Source organism: Danio rerio, chromosome 20 (genome assembly GCF_049306965.1).
Source record: "Danio rerio strain Tuebingen ecotype United States chromosome 20, GRCz12tu, whole genome shotgun sequence".
Lineage (NCBI taxonomy): Eukaryota > Metazoa > Chordata > Actinopteri > Cypriniformes > Danionidae > Danio > Danio rerio.
Genome location: NC_133195.1, coordinates 53,030,001 through 53,047,500, shown reverse-complemented (window position 1 = coordinate 53,047,500; position 17,500 = coordinate 53,030,001). Strand labels below are relative to the sequence as shown.

At 38.4% G+C, this 17,500-nt stretch overlaps 1 protein-coding gene across 2 annotated transcripts in view; it reads left to right on the top strand.

The window, feature by feature from the left end:
• The window catches only part of kif13bb (kinesin family member 13Bb), a 71,828-nt gene that overhangs the window by 52,753 nt on the left and 1,575 nt on the right, over positions 1-17,500 (top strand). The window contains exons 30-41 of one of the 2 annotated variants that reach the window (XM_002667519.8): positions 49-104; positions 2,033-2,151; positions 4,070-4,246; positions 5,453-5,545; positions 5,654-5,803; positions 6,148-6,225; positions 6,298-6,351; positions 8,841-8,937; positions 11,805-11,938; positions 13,487-13,555; positions 14,220-14,357; positions 14,473-15,856. In XM_002667519.8, coding sequence (XP_002667565.2) covers positions 49-104; positions 2,033-2,151; positions 4,070-4,246; positions 5,453-5,545; positions 5,654-5,803; positions 6,148-6,225; positions 6,298-6,351; positions 8,841-8,937; positions 11,805-11,938; positions 13,487-13,555; positions 14,220-14,357; positions 14,473-15,856 — 2,549 coding nt within the window. Of the gene's footprint in view, positions 1-48; positions 105-2,032; positions 2,152-4,069; positions 4,247-5,452; positions 5,546-5,653; positions 5,804-6,147; positions 6,226-6,297; positions 6,352-8,840; positions 8,938-11,804; positions 11,939-13,486; positions 13,556-14,219; positions 14,370-14,472; positions 15,857-17,500 lie in introns of both variants that reach the window. The other variant, XM_009301472.5, reaches the window with a different exon arrangement.

Sequence of the window (17,500 nt, the reverse complement as noted above, 5' to 3'; positions counted from 1 at the left end):
AATTTTGAGCAGTAATTGGGTACATGAACCTGGTTCCTGTTCCTGCAGGGTTCCTGTGCCGGGAATGGAGACCCACATCCCAGTCATCTTTCTGGACCTCAATGGTAAGCTGCTTTACTGTATGAGTGAGCATCATGACCATCATAATATATCATGACTATAATTCTGACAATGACTTACACAATCACAATCGGAGATATAATAATAGATATTGTGGCAAAAATGCCACTTAAATGGGTTGTATTTAAGTCTTTATTGTCAGTTAATAAGCTAATAAATCATAAAAAATAGCAAATGAATAGAATTAAAATTAAATGAATAATTAAAGAAAAAATCAAACAAAAGGCTATTTAAAAAAAGATAAATCAAAATTTATTTTTATTTTTTTTTAAATGTGTGTTATGTGATGTATGTTTATTAATTTCTTAATAAAATATTTTATTTCATATTTTCATTCATTCATTTTCTTTTTGGCGTAGTCCCTTATATTTTACGCAGCCGATGCCCTTCCAGCTGCAACCCATCACTGGGAAACCTTTCATGTTTTTAATTAGTTTAACATTTATTTTATTTATATTCATTGCCAGTTAAGCTAATAAATAAGTCATAAAAATAAATAAATAAAATTAATTAATAAATCAATATTTATTTTTTTTTAAATGCATGTTATGGGATGTATGTTTTGTTAGTCTCTTTAAAGTAATTGCTAAACTGTTTTGAAATATAAAAGAAATTATTTTATTAAGTCTTCATTTCCAGTTAAGAAGCTAGTCAATCATAAAAATATGAAATTACTATAATTAAAATTAAATAAATTCATGATTAAGAAATAAATAAAATGCAAATGCTATTTAAAAAAAAGATAAATCAATAAATATTTATTTTAAGTGTTCATTGCCAGTTAAGAAGGTAACAAAGCAGAAAAAATATAAAATAATGAAATTAAAAAATAAATAAATACATACATAATTAGGTAAAAATCTTAATAAATCATATTTTAAAAAAAAAGATAAATCAATATTTCTTTTTTAAAATGTGTGTTATGTGATGTATGTTTTAATAATCTCTGAATAAAATATTTTCTTTTATATTTTAATTAGTTAAACATTTATTTTAAGTTTTTATTGCCAGTCAAGAAGCTAATAAATAAATCATAATAAATGCAAAAATAAAATTAAATAAATACAGAATTAAAGAATAAATAAAATAATATGCTTTTTAAAAAAGATAAATCAATATTTCTTTTTTAAAATGTGTGTTATGTGATGTATGTTTTATTAATCTCTTAATAAAATATTTTCTTTTATATTTTAATTAGTTAAACATTTATTTTAAGTTTTTATTGCCAGTCAAGAAGCTAATAAATAAATCATAATAAATGCAAAAATAAAATTAAATAAATACAGAATTAAAGAATAAATAAAATAATATGCTTTTTAAAAAAGATAAATCAATGTTTATTTTTTAATGAGTGTTAGGGGATTGATGCTTTATTAATTTCTTAATAAAATATTTTCATTTATATTTTCAAGTACTTTAACATTTATTGCTTTAATTGTAGCTTGTTTTAGTAGTTTTGTTTTCATTATTTGTTTATTATTTTGTGCTTCATCTTAAAATTCTTAGTTGAGTTATAGTCAAAATGTGGTATAGTATTTGGGTGATTAAAAAAAACAGCATATCATTTTTAAAGTTTACTAATAATTATAATTCTTCCGGTTCGAGTCCCATCTGGGTCAGTGTGAAGCTTGCATGTTCTCCTCGTGTTGGTGTGGGTTTCCACCAGGAGCTTCGGTTTCCCCAAAAGTCCAAACACATGTGCTAAAGGTGAATTAAATAAGCTAAATTGGCCATAGTGTAGGAATGTGAATGTGTATAGGTGTTTTCCAATACTGGGATGTGGCTGGAAGGCCATACACTGCATAAAACATATGCTGGAATAGTTGTTGGTTCATTCCTCTGTGGGGTTTCCTAATAAATAAGAGACTAAGCGGAAGGAAAATGAATGACTGTTGTCTTCTGTCATTTACAGCTGACGATCTTCATGATCATCTGTCTCCTCCTCTGGCTGGAGGTCTGGATGCTGTGCTGAAGAGAGAAGATAAAGAGGACTTCATAGATTTACAGATAGTCAAACACTATGAGAACGAGGTAAGGAAGCAGAATTTTGCATCATTTCAATTCAATTCAGCTTTATTTGTATAGCGCTTTTACAATGTAGATTGTGTCAAAGCAGCTTCACATAAATGGTCATAGTAACTGGAACAGTGTGGTTCAGTTTTTAGTGTTTAAGTTCAGTTCAGTTTAGCTCAGTTCAGTGTGATTTAAAATCATTACTGAGAGTCCAAACACTGAAGAGCAAATTCATCGATGAGTAGCTTTTCAGATCCTGAACCATGCGAGCCAGTGGCGACAGCGGAGAGGGAAAAAAAACTTCACCTGATAGGACAGTGTAGAAAAGAAGTTGAGAGAACCAGACTCAGTTGGGGACGACCATTTTAATTTCTCCGCTAGCCAAAAGTTTTTTGCAGAGCTTCAGTCACCGTGGTGGAGGCTGGAAGCTGGCCTCAGTGAAGACTCGTCTGTCCCTGGAGCGTCGCTGGAACTCAAGTTCTCCACTCCCCATGACTATCAGCGCAGCAGCAGCTCAGGATATGGCCTGGTCCCGGATCATGAATCTTCATACTGTAGCATCTTGACGGGAAGCTTCCAGAATTGTCTTTTTCTGTTCTCATAACATCAAAAAAAGATAATATTAATAATAATAATAATAATAATAATAATAAATTTCTCAAGCTCAAAGCGCGAACAAGACAAAAAACAATAAAACAGTAAAAACAATAAATAGGAATATATAACAATAGGTAAGATAACAACATATCACACATTAAAAACACTACTAAAAAGATAAACAATATAAATTTAGATCCAGTTGATATGCTCACTTGCAATAATAATTCTAATATATTTTATTTATGATGCGCTTTTTTCACAGCCCTTTGTGTTAGAGAAAAGATTAAATGACTCATTCATTTATTCATTTTCCTTCGGCTTAGTCCCTTTATTTATCAGGGGTCGCCACGGCGGAATAAACCGCCAACTTATTCAGCATATTTTTTTTTACACAGCAGATGACCTTCTAGCTGCAACCCACTACTCACTCATACACACTCATCCACAGACAACACTGAGCTGGTGGAAATGAAACGAAACCCTAAAGAGACCATAGAAGGGTTCAATTGATTGTTTGTGGTTCGCTTGATTTGGTCTTACAAAATCCGAGGTTTTTTCATCATCACACTGTCTCAAACTTTTATGTTACTTTCTTTACTAATGTCTAACTTCGATCCTGCTACCCTGCTTAACCTTAAATGGGTTTTTATTTTAATAGCAATAGCCGTAATTAAAGTCAACTGTTCGTTCGAACGATCACTGGAAGATTAGTTTGTTTGGATTGAAAGAGTCAATTCTTTTGAAACCTCGTTCAAATGAATCTTCGATTCCCTATGAGCTAATTCGCTACAGCTAGTTTTAAATGAGACCATAAAGCATTCATTTTTTTTTCAGCTTAGTCCCTTTATTCACCAGGGGTCGCCACAGAGGAATGAACCACCAACGTATCCAGCCAATGTTTTATGCTGCGGATGCCCTTCCAGCTGCAACCCATCACTGGAAAACATCCATACTCACTCATTCACACACATACACTACGGCCAATTTAGCTTACCCAATTCCCCTACAGCGCATGTGTTTGGACTTGTAGGGGAAGCAGCCAGAGGAAACCCATACCAACACGGGGAGAACATGCAAAATCCAAACAGAAATGCCAACTGACCCAGCTGAGGCTCGAACCAGCAATCTTCTTGCTGTGAGGCGATCGTGCTACCCACTGTGACACCCACAATGAAACAGAAAATCCCTAAAAAAATAAAACAACAACTAAGATCAAGTCATAACCCTTAATCAAAACCATTCTTAAGCAATTTTTGGGTGATTTTTATTTTTTTTTTTAACAGGTTCTTAAAAGCGCTTTCTTGAACCTGAAATGTGACAAACTCTCTCTTTACAGGTTAAAGCAGAGGCATCATGGGATTGCACGGTTCACGACAGCCCTGAGCTGAATCGAGCCACAGGTCAGGATCAGAGGGTTTACCTCACCGTCAGCACCACTGTTCTGCTCAGCCATCCCGCACAAATGCAGCTGGTCCTGCGCAAACGCATCTGTGTCAACCTCACCGGACGACAGGTGGGACAAATTACATCAGTCAAAGTATAACCAAGTGTTTTTAAGGTTTGAACAGCTACTAAATTTTGCATAAAGTGCTTGAAAATGTAGGTAAAAGGAGAACACATGGGGAAAAAGTAGGTTTCTGTTGGAAGTGATGTTAGTAAGGCCAGCAGGGGGCACTCAAACTGCTTTTACAATGTAGATTGTGTGAAAGCAGCTTCACATAGAATATCATAGTAAATTTAAACCGTGTCAGTTCAGTTTTCAGAGTTTAAGTTCAGTTTAGCTCAGTTCAGTGTGGTTTAATAATCACTACTGAGAGTCCAAACACTGAAGAGCAAATCCATGGATGCACAGCTCTACAGATTCCGAACCATGCAAGCCAGTGGCGACAGCGGTGAGGAAAAAACTTCACCAATTGGCGAAAGTGAAGAAATAACGCTCTAGAGAAACAAGGCTCAGATGGGCACGACCATGTGTCATATTTCCAAACGTCTTGTGCAGAGCTGCAGTTTCGGCGCTGAAGGCTGGAGAACGCTAGACGTCAGCAAAGACTCGTCTGTCCTTGTAGCGTCGCAGGAATCAGTCTCATGTTCTCCACTCCTCCATGATCACCACATCTACTCCTCAGGATACGGCCTGGTCCAGGATTATGGAAACCTTGGGATCATCTCGCGCTGGTCTTTGATCGCATCAGTGGCGCTGCACAGTCTCTGGGGGCCTCGGGATGAGTATCCCCAGGTGGAAATAGAGAATAATTAGCGTAGCTGCTGTTCATAGTGTATATAAACGAGATGCAGAAACCAGCGTGGGGCACATTCATGCGTCATATCGCTATGTAATGCATTGAGTGTATACTAAAAAGATATGTTTTTAATCTAGTTTTGAACTAAGAGAGTGTGTCTGAACCTCGGACCTTACCAGGAGGGCTATTCCAGAGTTTAGGAGCCATAAATGAGAAGGCTCGACCTCCTTTAGTCGACTTTGCTATTCTAGGTACTACCAGAAGCCCTGAGTTTTGAAATCTTAAAGAGCGAGATGGATTGTAGCGAGACAGAAGGTTGGTTAGATAAACAGGAGCTAGATTATTTAAAGCTTTAAATGTAAGAAGCAATATTTTAAAATCAATACGAAACTTAACAGGCAGCCAGTGTGAGGAGGATAAAATTGGGGTGATATGTCATAACATGTCTGCTGTGTATTGATCTGATTTTATTCCTGCAGGGTTTTGCTCAAAGTCTCCTGAAGAGGATGTCTCACCGCAGCTTAATCCACGGCTGTGGAGTCACGTTTGAGATCGTCTCAAATATCCCAGGGGTACGTTAGGAGGACGAGCACATAAAAAAAAAAACATGGTCTGTTGTGTATAAAGGAATGTGATTTTTTTTTGACTAGACTGGTTACAGAAGTGTGTGTGTTTGACAGGACATGCAGGGCTCTGAGGACAGGGAAATGCTTGCTCGACTTGCCACCAGCACCGACAACCCAGGAGCCGACAGTGAAGCCGCTATTGAGAAATACCTGCGCAGTGTGTTAGCGGTGGAGAACATCCTCACACTGGACCGTCTCAGACAGGTCAGACACACAGTGAAAAAGCAAGGAGTTTCACAGTATTTCCTATTTTTTTTCTTCTGGAGAAAGTCTGATTTGTTTTATTTCAGCTAGAATAAAAGCAGTTTTTAATTAATAATGTAATTTCTGAAACCAAGGTCAAAATTATTAGCCCCCTTCAGCAATATTTGATTTGGATTGTCTACAAAACAAGCCATTATTATGCAGTGACTTGCCTAATTACACTTGTCTAATTAACCTAGTTAAGCCTTTAAATGTCACTTTGCATACTGTAGGGCTAATTAAGAATATATGAGCTCTATTTTGTGCCCCTTCTAAATGTCATCTTTGTATTTTGGTCAATCTAGGAGGTTTCTGTGAGGGAACATCTGACGGATAAAGGAAAGATTCCGAAACGCTGCCTCAGTTCACCCAATGTACATCGGGTGAGACATGAACGACTAAAATAATCATCTAAATTAAGCAGAAATCTAACCCAGTATCTGTTCAATTCTCAGCTTTCTGGCAGCAAGAAAGACTTGTCCATCAGCCAAGACATGGAAGACTATAAAGTGAGAAAAACAACCTAAATATTGGTTCATATTTTTCATATACAATTTACAATTTGGTAAATGTTTGGTATCAGCCAATACAATTTATCACAAGGTATCATCCAGTATAGATGTGGAAAGTATCCCAAACACTATAGCAGCAACACCTAGCAGTCAAACCGCCTAGATACCCCTTAATATCTAGAAGAGAAAGCTGTACAAAAGTTATTAAAGTCTTTTTAGGTCTTAAAATACCTTAGAAACACTCTAGCAACCATGTTGAACACTAAGATTGAACAAAATAGATCACAATCGAAACACCCTAGCAACCATCAGAACATTATAGCAACACAATAGACTTATCAGAACACCATCAGAACACCTTGGCAACACCCTAGTCACCATCAGAACATTATAGCAACACAATAAAAGCCCCACAAAACACCTTAAAAATACTACTAGCAACTATACATTGTGAAAGTTTATAGCAAAGTTTAAAACTCTGAATATTTTAGCAACAACATGGCAACCCTCCAAACACTGTAGTAACACTATAAAAGCCATCAGAACATCTTAGGAACACCCTAGCAATTACAAGAACACTGTAACCACACATTAACAGCCTTCAGAACATCTTAGCAACATCCTAGTAACCCCAAGAACACCGTAACCACGCAACAAAAGCCTTCAGGACATCTTAGGAACACCCTAGCAATTACAAGAACACTGTAACCACACAATAAAAACCTTCAGAACATCTTTGCAACATCCTAGCAACCCCAAGAACACTATAACAACACTATAAAAGGCATTAGAACATCTTAGCAACATCCTAGCAACCCTAAGAACACTGTAACAACACTATAAAAGCCACCTGAACATCTTAACAACATCCTAGCAACCCTAAGAACACTGTAACAACACTATAAAAACGTTTAGAACATTGTAACAACATTCTAGCAACCCCAAGAACACTGTAACAACACTATAAAAGCCACCAGAACATCTTAACAACATCCTAGCAACCCTAAGAACACTGTAACAACACTATAAAAGCCACCTGAACATCTTAACAACATCCTAGCAACCCTAAGAACACTGTAACAACACTATAAAAGCCACCTGAACATCTTAACAACATCCTAGCAACCCTAAGAACACTGTAACAACACTATAAAAGCCACCTGAACATCTTAACAACATCCTAGCAACCCTAAGAACACTGTAACAACACTATAAAAGCAACCAGAACATCTTAACAACATCCTAGCAACCCTAAGAACACTGTAACAACACTATAAAAGCCACCAGAACATCTTAACAACATCCTAGCAACCCTAAGAACACGGTAACAACACTATAAAAGCCACCAGAACATCTTAACAACATCCTAGCAACCCTAAGAACACTGTAACAACACTATAAAAGCCACCATAACATCTTAACAACATCCTAGCAACCCTAAGAACACTGTAACAACACTATAAAAGCCACCAGAACATCTTAACAACATCCTAGCAACCCTAAGAACACTGTAACAACACTATAAAAACGTTTAGAACATTGTAACAACATTCTAGCAACCCCAAGAACACTGTAACAACACTATAAAAGCCACCAGAACATCTTAACAACATCCTAGCAACCCTAAGAACACTGTAACAACACTATAAAAGTCACCTGAACATCTTAACAACATCCTAGCAACCTTAAGAACACTGTAACAACACTATAAAAGCCACCAGAACATCTTAACAACATCCTAGCAACCCTAAGAACACTGTAATAACACTATAAAAGCCACCAGAACATCTTAACAACATCCTAGCAACCCTAAGAACACTGTAACAACACTATAAAAGCCACCAGAACATCTTAACAACATCCTAGCAACCCTAAGAACACTGTAACAACACTATAAAAGCCACCAGAACATCTTAACAACATCCTAGCAACCCTAAGAACACTGTAACAACACTATAAAAGCCACCTGGACATCTTAACAACATCCTAGCAACCCTAAGAACACTGTAACAACACTATAAAAGCCACCAGAACATCTTAACAACATCCTAGCAACTCCAAGAAAATCGTAACAACACAATAAAAGCCTTCAGAACATCTTAGCAATCCTAGTAGCAACCATGCGCATTATAGGGACATTATAAAACACACAGAACACCTTAGCAACACCCTGGCAACCATCGAAACATTAAAACAACACAATAAAAGTCATTAAAATATTTTAGCTATACCCTAGCAACCCAAAGAACAATTTAACAACACAATAAAAGCCTTCAGAACATCTTAGCAATGCTAGCAGCAACCACTGACAATATAGGGAAATTATAAAAACACTCAGAACACATTAGCAACACCCTGGCAACCATTGAAAAAACACAATAAAAGTCCTACTTTAGCAACACCCCATCAAACCAAAATCAAAAAGTTTTGTTGTTGTTGTTTTTATCACAATGGTGGTTTATGTCCGCATTTTGGCTTTCTTGCAGGGTGGCTGGGACAGTCGTCAGGATATTTCTGTGCCAACGTCACTCCCAAAGAGCAAATCTCACTCATCATCTGTGCAAAGTCACAACTCAGAGCCAGGTAACTGTGCTTATCCTCTTTTACTTCTTTTACTAAGACAGCTTACATAAGCTGTACATAAGTTTGGCTGTGAAATATGCCAACAACAATAAAGAGATGCTTGGGAACACCTTAGCAACATGCAAAAAAAAAAAAAAAGATTGAAAATTTGTGACATTGCCAACAACAAGTGAGTTGCTAGAGGCCCCCTCAACCACAACCCCAAAGTTGATAACTATCTAAAGGAGATATTTTTACGAAAGCTGAAAACCTGTAACCATTGACAAACAAATACTATGGAAGTCAATGGTTAAAGGTTTGCAGCATTTCAAAACATCTTACTGAAGAAAGTCAGACAGACAGGTTTGGAACATGTAAAGGTGTGAGTAAATGATCACAGGATTTAAAGATTTGGCCGAACTGTCCTTTTAAGCGTATTTGACCTAGCGCTTCACTTTTTCCACATTTTTTATGTTAAAGCCTTATTTCCTTAACATTCTACACACAATACCCCATAATGACAATGTGGAAAAAGAGTTTTTGAAATTGTTGCAAATTTATTAAAAATAAAAAAGCTGAAAAATCAGTATTCACAGTGTTTAGTTTTTATCAGGTTACTCGCTTTACCTCAATAAGCTCCCAACTGGAAGGGTTTCAGGGCAAGTACGATGGATACAACTCGAGCCACTGCTGAAGTTTTATTGCGTACACATACACAATGTTCATCCACAAAGTATACAGCCGTACTGACGTTACACTTGTCTGTCAAACTTCGACGTCCTTCCTTGTTTAATAACAGTTGTTAGTAGCTAGTAACTAGTAGCTGGCAGCTAGCTAGTTAGTTAGGTCATAAACCAGCAAGCGTACCGGCCCCGAACAATAACAGAGAGAATGAAAATGAAACTTGCGTCTTAATTTATACACAGACACAACCTATCGGCTAGAAACGGTAAAACACATCTCCATAATCTATCAGAACTATGATATTTATGAAAATACAACATAAATGTGCCTGCATTTAAACTTACATGGCAAATATACATACCTATGTTTGTTCTTCAAATACTCTGAAACATAACATCTATCACTAATAATATGAGTGAATATGAATAATTTCCGCATGCACTGTAAGTGTTTGTTATAATAATTTGGCTTGGGCATTAACTCAGCACTGCAGGGCGATTTGTTTAAGGAGCAGCACTTTAGTGTATTCCATCAAATACCTCTAAAGTAGGCTTAAAGGGTCACGAAACACCAAAACACATTTTTTGAGCTGTTGACAGTGGTATATGTGTCCCACACTGCTAAAAACACTATTAGGACACCTATATTTCACTAAAAAGTGTAAATTGGTTGTTTTTGCGTTATTTCAAGCAAATTCGTACTTCCGGTTTGAAACTAATTTTTGAAGCTGCGTCACGGTCATGACATAATAGCGTTGTATTCCAGCGTGCAGACTGGACGTCTGTGCCAGAGTGTGTCTTATTACGTCTTACAGTGTGATGCATTAATGCAGGAGTAAAGCTCGGTTCAAACCAATCAGCCTGCTCTATTGTGCAACTTCATTAATATTCATTACTGTCAGAGTGTAGATGACAGAGACGCCACGTTGTGTTGGCAAAACAAGCGTGAAGTGTTGCTTTTATAGTTTGCTGCAGTTAAGTTTTGTTTTCATTTTCTCTCTGTGAGAGCTCAGACTCACGTGTGGATTAACAGTGTACGCGACGCGCGACAACAATAACTTAACTTACGTGTCTAAGGAGGATTATTGTTTACCTGAGAGCTGTTCTCATCTGCAAACGCTGAGATCCGGATTCGCTTGTAGTCTTCTCTTAATAAAGACACGGCTCTAGTTGCTGGTGATTGTCCTGTCTCTACAGATTTGGTAAGTGAGCGACCAGTGCTCTTTGTTTATTCAGTTCGTATTTTATTCGTATCAAACAAACTATTGCACCAGTGTAAACAAATTAGCACTAACAGTTACAACCAAACTATAACCTCGTGTTGGATTTTGTGACAGGAATAACACACACGGCTTTCTGACACTACCTGCCGTGTGTATCTAAGTTTCCGGGAAATGCTGAGTTTTTTTCTCTCATTCGCTGTGCGGTATCAAACATTGCATGAAAAATACACGCTTAGAGCAGTTCCTCAAATCAAATATCTTGTTTGTCGCGAGGGACATGATTGAATACCTGAATGAAAGAGCCAAACTGCAGTTAAAGTCCACCATTTAATAATTTGGCAAATAATTCTACTACAGATGTCCATGTAAACACAGTCACATTGTCCGCTGTGGGTGTGTGTTTTGACTCTGAAATTCAGCGCGCCCAAATAGACACTCCCACACCATGCCTCTTTTCTTCCTCCGACACTCCCCCCTAAACAGAGCTGGACACGCCCACTTTTCTGACTTTTTGCTGAAACGAGGGGGTTTTATGGCCCTTTAAAAAGGAGTGTAAGTGTACTGTGCTTCATTGCCATGCTACTGTATGTTCTTGTTGGAAGAGCTGAGCAGCTTCAGTATTTTCACCCAAAATGAACATTTACTTACCCTCAATTGGTTCTAAACCTTTGACTTTCTTTCTTCTGTTGAAGATTTGGAAGAAAGCTGAAAACCTGTAGCCATTGACTTCATCTAGTGTGAAGGTCAGTGGTTACAGGTTTACAGCGTTCTTCAAAATATAGCATCTTTTGTGTTCAACAGAAGATAGAACCTCAGGTTTGGAACAAGTAAAGGGTGAGTTTTAAGGTGAACTACCCCTTAAAGCTTCATCTTTGCATTTGTTCGTCACTCAAATGGGATTCCTGCTCTTTTTCTCCTCTGCTTTTCTTCTGTCCGTCCATCTTTCTCTCTTCTGCTGCTCCTCAAACCCGTGTTCCTGCAGGTCTCTCGGGATTGGCTGCATCTTATTTTTCCCCAGTGAAAGCTCTAGTGTCTCCAGTACCCAAGATGTTCAAGTCTCTGTTATCTAAGAAAGACGAGAAGAAGGATCTGCCATCTCCTGCTGCCTTTCAGCAGGTAACAACTGCTGTGACTCTAAACATTATTATATGGGAAAATATCACATGCTGTAGTGTTAGATTGATATTTAGTCATTTAGCAGATGCTTTTGTCCAAAGCGACTTACAGTTGAGGAGGCATTCGGAGATCCAACAAGAAGAGGCAATGCACACGAGACCTGCTAGTTATTCAGAGTAACTTGTTTGTACTTAGAATTCAATGCTAGAGTAGGAGTTTTTTTTTGAGAGAGAGAGAGAGAAAGAGAGAGTGTTTCTATAGGTGGTTTTGGTATTATTCACCAGTGTTCAGGTGTTCTCAGAAGAGATGGGTTTTTAGTTGTTGTTTGAAGTATACCAGTGAATCCACAGTCCACGTGGGATTGGGAGGATCATTCCACCAGTGTGGAACATTGAATGAAAAAGTTTTGGAAAGTGACTTAGCCTCCCACAAGTGACTTAGCCTCCCACATAGTCCCACAAGGTGGTGCTCCCACCCTGATCAGAGGCTCCTAGAGGGGATGTAGACCTTCAGGAGCAGGTGGAGGTGAGAGGAAACAGTGGCTGTCCTGTAAGCAAGCATTAGTGAATTAAACTTGAGCAGAGCTTTAATCGGTAATCAATGCAGAAAGATAAAGACTAGCGGGGCTTCCAGCTACTCTATCAAACCTCTTCAGCTGCTTCAGAACGCAGCAGCACGAGTGGTCTTTAATGAACCTAAAAGAGCACATGTCACTCCGCTGCTCATCCGTTTGCACTGGCTGCCAGTTGCTGCTCGCATCAAATTCAAAGCTCTGATGTTTGCTTACAAAGCGACCTCTGGCTTTGCTCCTTATCTGCTCTCACTTCTGCAGATGTATGTACCCTCTAGAAACTTGCGTTCTGTGAATGAACGTCGCCTCGTGGTTCCATCCCAAAGAGGGAAGAAATCACTTTCCTGAACGCTCGCGTTCAATCTACCCAGTTGGTGGAGTGAACTCCCTAACTCAGACCGGCAGAGTCACTCGCTGTCTTGAAGAAACGACTAAAAACTCAACTATTTAGTCTCCACTTTCCTTCCTAATCTGCAATTGCCTCTCTGGCTCCACCGCTAACTGTATTACTAAAAAAAAAATTACTAATGCTTTGCTTCCTACACTTTACATACCTGAAACTTGCCTACAGCAAGTAAATGACTAAATGTAAAGAGAAAGATGGGTGTTACATGAGCTCTCTTGGGTTCATCGAAGACCAGTAAAGCTGCAGCGTTCTGGACCATCTGTAGAGGCTTGAGAGTGCAGGATGGGAGATTAGTTTCGCAGTAGTCCAGCCTTGAAATGACAAGAGCTTGGACTAAAAGTTGAGCAGCATGATCTGTAAAGAAGTATCTAATTTTTCGGATGTTGAAGGGTGCAAATCTGCAACAAGTAGTGTAACAAGGGTTTTTAGAGTATAATAATAATAATACTACATAATTGTTGAATAATTATATATATATATTTTTAAACAAACATTTTAGTATTTTTGACTAAATGTGTGGTTTTCTTGTAAAAGCAACTGATAATAGTTTTGCTCTTTTATTTTCTTAAAGAATGTGCCACGCATTGTTGTACAGTCTGTCAGTCTTGAAGACATCGGGAGCTCTGGACTGGTCTGTTCGGTAGGAACCTATTTATATAAAATGTTTATCTAAGGAATTGTTCAAATTATAAATCATACCATTTATTAAGAATGTAGATATTAGGGATTAGCCTAAACGAGTTATTTTCTTTGGCCGATACCGATATTACGCAAAATGTTGAATTTGATACCGATATTGGTCAAATGCATACACTACAAGCTAAAAACGATTGTTTGACATGTAATAGAACATATTTATTATATAAAATTTCCTGTACTGTTGTTTTATGTAGATTATATTTTTTTGCTACTCCAGAAAAATACTCAGTGTGCTCGGTTTCTTTTATTGTCCGAGACATTTTAGCCCAAACTAACCAATGGTCTTGTCTCAGCGCTCAAGTATAGTGCAAACTGTCTACTATCCCCACTAATATCTGACATTTTGTACATATAAACTCAGGTCTGATATTTTTTACAGATTATGTTTAGTGTTTTGCAAGTATTTCATGTTTTTGCTATGAGAAAAACATTAGATTATTTAAAAGAACTTCAACTCCAGGTAATTACTACTAGCAGTATCAATCTTTTTCATATCATTGCCGATAGGTTTCAGGCGGTCAATACATTTAGTATATCCCTATTAGATGAAATAATTTAGTATATATACTTTGTGCTTGTCAATTTGTATGTGTTTTATGTTGAAGACGCCATCAGAGGATGCTGCTCAATGCAACCAGTCAGAACCTGCTGCCTTTGTGCCCATATTTCCGGTTATTCCCGCTGGAGTAGAGAACACTAAGGCATCCACAATATTCTCAGAAACCACATCTGACAACAAGAGAGTAAGTCTGCATGTATGAGGAGCTTTATCTGCTTATGTAGTACAATTGCTAACTTTAATGTTGTTTTTAATATTGCATATAATATTAATTAGCTTGATCTCTGGCATTTCCTTAGAGCCATGCTATAGAGACTCCAGTTTCAGAGAATTCAGAAAACAGCGAGGAGATTCTTCCAAAAGTTCTACCTACTAAACTTTCTGCTGAGGTTCTACCTCCATCTGTTTCACAAGAGGTTGAGAAGGCTTTACCTCTGTGTATTTCCCAAGAGCTTGAGGTTCTACCTTCATCTGTTTGCCAAGACATTGAGGAGGATCTACCCTCCTCTACAAAGGTTGAGGAGGTTCTATGTTCATCTATTTCTACAAAGGTCGATGAGGATCTACCTTCTTTTGTTTCTTTAAAGGACGGAGGGGTTTTACCTCCAACTGTTTCTCCAGTGGTCCGAGAGGATACACCTCTTTCTCTTCCTCCAGAATTTGAAGAGGCTCGACATTCTTCTGTTTCTCCAGAGGTTGAGGAGTCCTTACCCTCATCTGTTTCTTCAGAAGTCAGAGAGGGTACACCTGTTTTTGATTCTTCTGAAGTGGTAGAGGCTGAACTTCCTCCTGTTTCCTCAAAGATTGAGGAGGTTCCACCTCTTGGTCCTGTAGAAATTGAAGACCCTAAGCAAAGTCCAGTTGGTGACTCCACAAACAGTTCCATTAGCGACGTCTCGAGCGGATACATCTCCACAAGTGTCTCAACAGCAACCCTCTCTGAGTGTGCAGCGTTAAATGATCCCGCTCCCCTCAACAGCACAGAGGATAAAGTAGACAAGCCTGTTCCCAAGAAGACTGAAGCAAAAGCAGATGATATGATTGTGCCAAACAGCAGCACATCTCTAGAGCAACAGTTAAAACTTGAACCAGCACACCCTGAGCATGGAGAACAGATATTTGCAGCATCCCAGACATCAGAAGAACATGGTCAGGAGTCTCCTCAAGATGCATCTTCTCAGAAACTCCTTGTTTCTGCATCCTCAGCTCAAGAAACCTCTAAAACCAATGACCGAAATGAGACCGTCTCATCATCTGGCCAAACATCTCATTCAAGAACCAAAGCCTCATCAACACCATCTGCTGCCTCAAAACCATCGGAGCCATCAGTGAAGAATAAGCCATCAGCACCTTCCAACACCAAGTCCACTGCTGCTTCCACCGCCAACCCTTTCCAAATCCACAGAGTCAAGTCCTCTGGCCTGAAGTCTTTCAAAGGGATCCTTCGCGAAGAAGAGGAGGAGGGTAAAACTAAACACATGGAGTCTTTATCAGCACTGAATGATTCTCAAGAGACACTGGAGATCCTTTCAGATTCTGAGGAAAGCCTTGAGGCTCCCGACTGGCTAAAAGAGGGGGAATATGTTACTGTGGGCACCAATAAAACTGGAACAGTCCGTTACGTTGGACAGACGGACTTTGCAAAGGGCGTTTGGGTTGGAGTGGAACTTGATGTTCCAGCAGGTTGGTAATGCTTATGAATATAGTAGATGAATAGAATCTGCAATAATACCACTATCATATTCAAGTCCAGAACGATATTTCCAAACAATATATTTGCAAATGTTGTTTATTGGAACATTTGTGTCCGAATCTTGACTGTCAGTAGATCCAAGAGTACCACGTGGATCTTGCAGTGCTAGCCAGGGCTGAATTTCCAAAATGGGTTATGTATGCGTAGGTGGGTCATAATAAGACAATGCCAATGGCTTCTATGATGCACTTATGCCTATGGTGCTTTCAAGAGATCCAACTCTTGCTCTTATTGTGGACTTGCCTTTTCTGTTATTAAAAATAGTGCTTACTTAAGTGGCTTATGAAATTTATAGTTTACAAAATTATACCCACTAGTTGGTAGTCTTTATTTCCATGTAAAAAAAAAAAGCTGTCGTTTGAACTTGGTGGTTTAGTATTTCTGAGAATGGTGCCAATTGTCCAGTATCGCTCTTGGAGGGTCAGTTTTTTTTGCTCTGATAAAACACACCTGAGCCAAGATAATCAGAGTTTTGGGATGACTAGAGGCTTCCGGGCCGGTTTGTTTGGACAAGATGAAGATATAGTCTACTACAGGGGTGCCTAATCCTGTTCCTGGAGATCTACCTTCCTGCAGATTCAAGCTCTACCAACAACTAAACCAACTAAGTCAGATCTTGGTAATAAGGCAGATAAATTCTACAGGAAGGTAGATCTCCAGGAACAGGACTGGGCGCCCTTTCTCTATGGGTTTTCCAAGAAGGAGGTTTTGACAGCCCTTGTGCCATCTAGTTGCTTTATATTCAATTTCTCTTTTATAGAATTCAAAGAGGTCCACTAAACAACATCTTCAGTTAGGGTTTTTGAAAGTACCGAATTTGGTACCAATCGATACGAAAATGTCAACTTTTTGCTAAAATTTGAGCACTGTTAAATGCATTCTCTTTTAAAGCAATGACCTTCAGAGCCAATCATAGTTAAATCTTTTGAGCATGTGAACACAATGACCAATCAGCAATGTGTTTAGGGTAGAACATGCCATGTAGATCTCACAGTGCTTAAATATTAGCAGGAAATGGGTGTTTTTGAAATTCCTGTATCTATTGGTACCGAAATCGATACTTTCAACCATCATGCCTCCTACTATTATAGACCAGGGCTGCGTCCGAAACCGCCTACTACTCAGTAGGTACTGCATTTGAATTTAATCGTACTACTCGGCCGTTAGAAAAGTACGTTCTATACAGTATGAATGTGAAAAGTATGAATGAAGTTGCGTCGCCTCACCTCCATTCATGAATTCTCTCGCGGGGCATTATGGGATAGCGCAACGTGCATGGAATGCGCACTCCAGAATCTCGCCGGAAGTAGTAAGTCATCCGGGTAGTTCTCGCATACTAATTTTCGAATTCTATGAATTTGGACATACTACTGGGCTCGCATACTGATTTTAGCGTACTATGTAGTATGGAAGTATGCGGTTTCGGACGCAGCCCAGGTGTGTCCAAACTTGTTCCTGGAGGGCCGGGGTCCTGCATATTTTAGTTCCAACCTCAATTAAACACACCTGAACCAGCTAATCAAGCTCTTCTAAACTTCCAGGCAGGTGTGTTGAAGGAAGTTGGAGCTAAACTA